This window comes from Spermophilus citellus, assembly GCF_964194105.1.
Source record: "Spermophilus citellus genome assembly, chromosome: 9".
Classification (NCBI taxonomy): Eukaryota; Metazoa; Chordata; class Mammalia; order Rodentia; family Sciuridae; genus Spermophilus; species Spermophilus citellus.
Window position 1 is genome coordinate 107,469,300 of NC_138191.1, and position 6,842 is coordinate 107,476,141.

The window sequence follows — 6,842 nt, forward strand, 5'->3', positions numbered from 1 at the left end:
GTCTTTTAATTATTAAGTAATAATAATTCTTTTCATATTCTAAGTAAAAGTTTCATATCAAATAAATGATTTGCAAATATTTTCTCCCAGTCTGTGAACTATCTTTTCATTTTCTGATGGTATCCCTTGGAGTATAAAGGTTTTTAATTTTGATTGTCCAATTCATTAGTTTTATTCATCACTTTTACTTTTGGTGATATAGCTAACATCATTGTATAACCCAACATCATGAAGAATTATTCCTTTGTCTCCTTTTTGAGTTTTTTAGTTTAAACTCTCACAGTTAGTTCTGAGGTACATTTTGAGTTGATTTTTATGTAGGTGTGAGATAGGAGCCTGTATTATTTTAAAGCAAATACTAGACATCATATTATTGGTCTATAGTTCAAAAAAATAAAGACCTTCTTTAAACATAAACTCAACACTATTACATGTGACTAAGGAAATTTAATAATAATTCCTTAATTCATATATCCAGCAAGTGTTAAAATTCCCAGTTATTCATAAACATCAAAAATGTGTTTAAATTAGGATTCAATAAAGGCCACATATTATAATTGATAATACACCTTTAAAATCTTTTAAAATACATTTCTTTTTCTTTTTTTTTAGAGAGAGAGAGAGAGAGAGAGAGAGAATTTTAATATTTATTTATTTATTTATTTTTTAGTTTTCGGCGGACACAACATCTTTGTTTGTATGTGGTGCTGAGGATCGAACCCGGGCCGCAGGCATGCCAGGCGAGCGCGCTACCACTTGAGCCACATCCGCAGCCCCAAAATACATTTCTTTTTCTTGATATTCATTTATTGAAAAATACCCTAATTATTTTATTCGAATTATTTATTTTTGAAAAATATTTTTATTATTAAGATTTTTCATTTCCATCCAAAATATTTGATGATACAGAGAGAGCTGGAGAATAAACTAAAATTAAAATGCTTATTTAAAAAGAATTTGTTGTTGGAGATGGGGTTGTGGATCAGTGGTAGAGCGCTTGCCTAGCATGTGTGAGGCACTGGATTTGAATCTTGGCACCACATTAAAAAAATAAAGGCATTGTGTTCATCTGCATCTGAAAACATTTTTTTTTAAAAAGAATTTGTTGAAAGAAGTAAACTAATACTTGAGAAATACCGTCATATAATACATATATTGTTATATAACCCATATAGCCAGAAGAATCTGGCTATAAATGGAAGTTTTAGGCAGTTACCTATAGGGCCACATTGATACTACGTTTGGCATTCAAAAATGGGACTTGCTAATTCAGCTTTCCAACAGTCCCAGTATGTTCACCATGGAGATAGCTTTCAGTTGCTAGTTAGGATCTACCATACCAAGCAACTACTGATGGAATAGGTTGCCATGTGATTGGGTTTTTTTGTATCCAAATAAGAGTGCTGGATGTCATGATTTTTCTTTCTCTACATTATCAAATAGTGAAGATCGCTTCTTATCATACTCTCATGGCCAATTCGCTTTTTTTTTTCTTCAAAATTGGGTTTACTAAGGTATAATTTGAATATAGTAAAAATCACTTTTTTTTAAGTGTACTGTTTGAAGAATTGTGACGAAGATATGTAGCTGCGTGCCCAACAACCCAAAATATAGAAGAGATTTTCATTATTCTGAAAAGTTGTTTATGCCCACTTTTAAAAACACATTCCTACCAGGGGGTTGTGGCACACCTGTAATCCCAGGGACATGGGAGGCTGAGGCAGGAGGATTGCAAGTTTGAGGCCAGCTTTAGCAATGTAGTGATACCCTATCTCAAAATAAAAAGGAATGAGGATGTAGCTCAATGGTAAAACACCCCTGGGTTAAATTCCCAGTACTGAAAAAAATGCATTTATACCCTTCTGTCATTTGTCTTTAATCAATCAATTGGCATAATCATTATTGTTCTATACATTTGGCATTTTTCAGTGCTTATGATTATATAGTAACCTACATATTGCATTTGAAAAAACTATCTAATTTCTTTAATCACAAATTACAAATACATAGAGGAAATAATTTAAAAATTTAAATTTCATATTAACACAAATTCTAGACAAAGTAAAGATTTACATATAAACAATGAAATATTGAAAGTACTAAGAAACAAATTACAAGTGGGGTAGACAGTTTGAATAATCTTGCAATGATGAAAAAGCTTTACACATGAAAGCCCTGAGGGCATAAGGAATAATTCTGATAAACATGACTTGATAAATATTAGCATTCCTGTGTGGAAAAACAAAACAAAATAGAACAACATTTATAACAAACAATAGGCTCAGATTCAGAATAAAGGCCTCCTACAAATTAATAAAACAATGATACAAGATAATAGAAAAATATACAAGAGACTTGAGCAGGAACCCCCGAAACCATATATCCAAATGAGCCACAGCAACAAACATATGAGAGGGTTTTCAACTTTATTAGCCATCAGAGAAATTCATAGTAAATCCACAATGGAATACCAGTACATACTCAGTATAAAGAAGTAAAGTTAATAAGACTCAAACAACAGGGTTTTTTTTGTTTGTTTTTTGGTACTGAGGATTTAACCCAGCGAAACTTTACCACTGCACTACATTCCAAGCCCTTTTTGTTTTTTGAGACAAGGTCTCACTAAGTTGCTTAGAGCCTTGCTAAATTGCTAAGGTTGGCCTTGAACTTGTAATCTTCCTGTCTCATCCTCCCAGGCTGCTGGACTTATAGGCATGTACCACCACATCCAGTAACAAGTATTGTCAATGAATGTGGAAGAAAAAAAAACTCATATATTACTGAGGAGAGCTTACAACTATAGTACAAATATAGTCATTTGTTACAAAATGATGGTTTGGTTGACAGTACACCTCATATACAATGGTGGTCCCATAAGATTATGCTACCCAGTGAAGTTGTAGACATCTTAGTTTTTATAAGCACACTCTATGATGGTCACACAACAAGGAAGTCACCTAATGACACATTTCTCAGAATGAGTCCCCATTGTTAAGTGATGTGTGACTGAACTTTGGAAGACTAAAGCAGAATATACCCATAATGTTTGATACAGTCGTTCTATTCTTATATTTCTATGTTAGAAAGATGTAGATAAGTACACCAAAAGATGTATACTAAAGTGTTTGTAGCAGGAGAATATATGATAGATTAAAATGGAAAACAACACAAATCTGTCATCCATCAAGAGCATAATAGATAAGCTATAATATATTTATTAATGAAATATAAAAACAGCAAGAGTGAACAAACTGCTACTTGTTAACAACATGAATGAATCTCATAAACACAAGATTGGGCAAGATATGCAAACTAAAGAATGCATACTGCATGTAGTCAAACCTCAGAAATAGTGTTCATAGTTCAGATAGTGGTCACTTTGCATGAGAAAAGAAGATGAAAGGGATGTCTGGGATGCTGGAAATTTCTCATGGTGAGTGATGTATGCTTATGAGTTGTGTAGATCAAATGTTATGTTTGTGCTTCACTGAAAATTTCTAGGCCTTTTAAAAAATGAAGCTGTTTATCAGATTTTCATATGTTCACCTTAAAATATATTTTCCTCAGTGTACCTGTGTTCCTCCTAGATCACTACAATTAAAACATGGCCAACCATGGTGGTCTGAAATCTCAACTTACCTAATTTACCTTCTTCCTTCTCCTTCAATTGTAGTTTATCAGTGAGCCTTTGGATCTCTTCCTGAGCCATCTCCAACCTCTGGGTTACTTGTTCCGTGCCTTTCTCTAGGCAATTTTGTGATGTTTTATCTTCATGCAGGTCTTCATGAGACTGAAATAAAACTACTGTTAGTAATAAAAGAAAGTGTATTCTTATGACACTTGGCTATTTTCTATAATGTTTAAAAGCCACTAAAGAAAAGTAGAAACAGTATTTCATTGAGGTATAGTTCTTTTATTAGGTCAAATCAAATAAAATGGTGATATTTGACGGTTTTTTACTTGTAAACATGCAATTTTATATGGTTCAATAGAATCTACCTAAGATATTATGTTTTTATATGATTATAAAAAAGAATAATTTAAATATAAAAGTGAATATCATTCAAAAAAGAGAGATGACATTTCTCAATTTTATGGTACATTAAATACAGTTTATAAAATGTTTTCACAGTAAGTATTTCATTTACTTTCAAAGTGTTCAAATACTTAACAAGGCTCAAAGTTTAATACCAGAGCTCCCCTTCTGCAATTATTTTCAAAGATTTCTAAAGCTTAGAAATTCAGTCTCAATTATATTTTACTTTTGATCCTTGAAAAAGAATGATCATATAAATATAATAATCATACAAATTTCTCTAAGAGACAAAAACCAATGAAAATGCCATCAATATATCAAAACTACATTGAGCTTATTAGTGTATTTATTGGCAGTATTTTTTATTCAAATATTTAAAAAAATATTTTTGGTACAGGGCATTGAACCCAGGGGCTTTACCACTGAGCTACATTCACAGTCCTTTTTATTTTTTTTATTTTGAGATAGGGTCTCACCAAGTTGCTGAGGCTGGTTTTGGACTTATGTTTCTCCTGTCTCAGCCATTGAGTTTCTGGGATTACAGTTGTGCCTTGTCATGCCAAGCTATTGACATACTTTTTAAATAAAGTTTAATACCAATCTATGTATAAGTTAATGTTAGAAGATTTTTCATATTACTGTATAGATTCTGTCATGATATATTTAATGTAAAAAATTTTTTCAGGGCTGGGAATCAAACATAGGGCTTTGCAAGTAATAGGCAAAGGCTCTATACTGAGCCACATTCCCAACCCCCAAAGTGATTTCTTAAAGGATATAACACACATTGATTATTTAAACTTTAATACAGTCAATAAAAATCAGCTACTATGTTAAGTAGTTGATTAATTTTTAATTTTCCAATTTTGTGGTGTGTTTATAATACTTTTATGTACAACTTGATCATATTTTACAGTCTGAATCTATACATATTAATATAGTCAAACAAATTCAGGTAAAAGTTGATTTGGATTAGCTTTTATTAGGTCAAATCAAATAAAATGTAAAGTAAAATGTAAAGTAAAGGGTTGTAATTTTTTTTTTACCTCACTCATATATTTTTTAAACTGTTGTCCACATTCTTGGTGTTTCTGATGTTCTCTTTGCAGAGGCTGGTGGATTTGTTCAAATTTCTCCTTAACAAAAATTAATAAATAAAACTTATGAATTAGTCTTCATGAATAAAAATGTCACTTATATCCAAAAAAGATAATGAATTTTTTTTTTTTTTTTTGGTACCAGAGATTGAACCCAGGGGTGCTTAACCACTGAGCCACATCTGCAAACCTTTTTTTTTATACTTTATTAGAGGCAGGGACTTGCAGAATTGTTTAGAGACTTGCTAAATTGCTGAGGCTGGGTTTGAACTCCCAATCCTACAGCCTCAGACGTCAGAGTCTGAGAAGGCTGGGATTTCAGGTGTGAGCACCACCATGCCCAGCTAATAATCTATTTATACTAGAAAAAGAAAGAACTCAATCTAATCCTTTTGTGAGACTAGACTATGCATTCTCAATGAGGCAATATTGGTTCTTGAAGGGGCAATGAAATCTCTTACTCTTTTAAGTATACATATATGAAATAGTAAGTCCTTTAGTATTAAAATTTCATGGGAGAGAGACTAGAAAATAATTATCTAAAAAGTTTGATTGGAGAGACAATAGAAAAAAAGGTTGATTAACACAGGGCTTGATATTTAAACTCCGCAAAAACAAAAAGTTAAACATACAAACCTGTCATACAACTTTGCCATTCTACTTCCAGGTATATGTCTAAGAGAAATAAAAGCTTGTGCCCAAATTAGGACTTGTACATGTTACAAGCTTTAATTGAAAAATCACAGGGCAATCTTATTTATAAACACAGATGCAAAAATCTTATTCAAGGTTTTATCAAACCTAGTCTAATAATTTTTAGAAAGAATAGCATGAACAAGATGGATTTGTCCCAGGTATGCAAGGTCATTTTAATATTGTAAAATAAATCACATTAACACATTAAAAGGCCTATATCATTTCATTATCTTAATCAACCTAGAAAAATTTTTTATAAAATTCAACATTGTTTCCTAATTCTTAGTAAACTAGGAATTAAAGAAACTTTCTTAACCCAATAAAAGTAGCCTTTTAAAAAGCCTTCAGCAAATATCTCCTTAACTATGATGCAATTCCTGAAAATAGCTCCAGCCACATTTCTTAGCATGAACCAACATGTATTAACCACGCCACGCTATTTCCTTTGCCAAGAATGCCTAACTTCTTTGCTTAGCTTACACCTAATCAGCTCTCAAAACAATATGCAACCTCACCTCTGGAAGCCTTTTCTGGTCACTCTGCCCATCCTCTCTGACTTAGCCTCTCCCCTGAGTTTTTCTAGCTTTCTCTGGCTTCCCTTAGCACAGAACTACCCACTTTGAACTATAACCACTGGCTTATATCTTTCCTCCATTAGTTTGTAAGTTCCTCACAAGTCCAGATCATGTCTAATTTGACAGTTTCTATACCCACTAGCACAAAGCCTGGCGCAAGTTAAGTCCTCAACAAATAACAATAATGCTAATTAATAAGTATGGAGTATTACATATATAAGTATGAAATATTTGCATATATTAAGTTACTTCATTCTCATGATCATCCTGTGGAGTAGTTGAGTTGATCTCAAATTTTATAGATGAGGAAATTGAGGCTCATAGCAGTTAACTCATTCTACATCATATTATCAACAAATGTCAGAGGAAGTCCCTCCAAATTTAAAGCCTGTGTTCTTAAGCATGATTAAACTGGCTTCCTAATATTTTAGTGAATGA

At 32.2% G+C, this 6,842-nt stretch overlaps 1 protein-coding gene across 1 annotated transcript in view; it reads right to left on the reverse strand.

Moving 5' to 3' along the window:
- The window catches only part of CCDC30 (coiled-coil domain containing 30), a gene marked incomplete at its 5' end in the record, with an annotated part of 126,155 nt that overhangs the window by 119,089 nt on the left and 224 nt on the right, over nucleotides 1–6,842 (reverse strand). Inside the window, 2 exons of the mRNA XM_081307518.1 lie at nucleotides 3,640–3,790; nucleotides 5,083–5,172. Coding sequence (XP_081163644.1) covers nucleotides 3,640–3,790; nucleotides 5,083–5,172 — 241 coding nt within the window. The remainder of the gene's footprint in view (nucleotides 1–3,639; nucleotides 3,791–5,082; nucleotides 5,173–6,842) is intronic.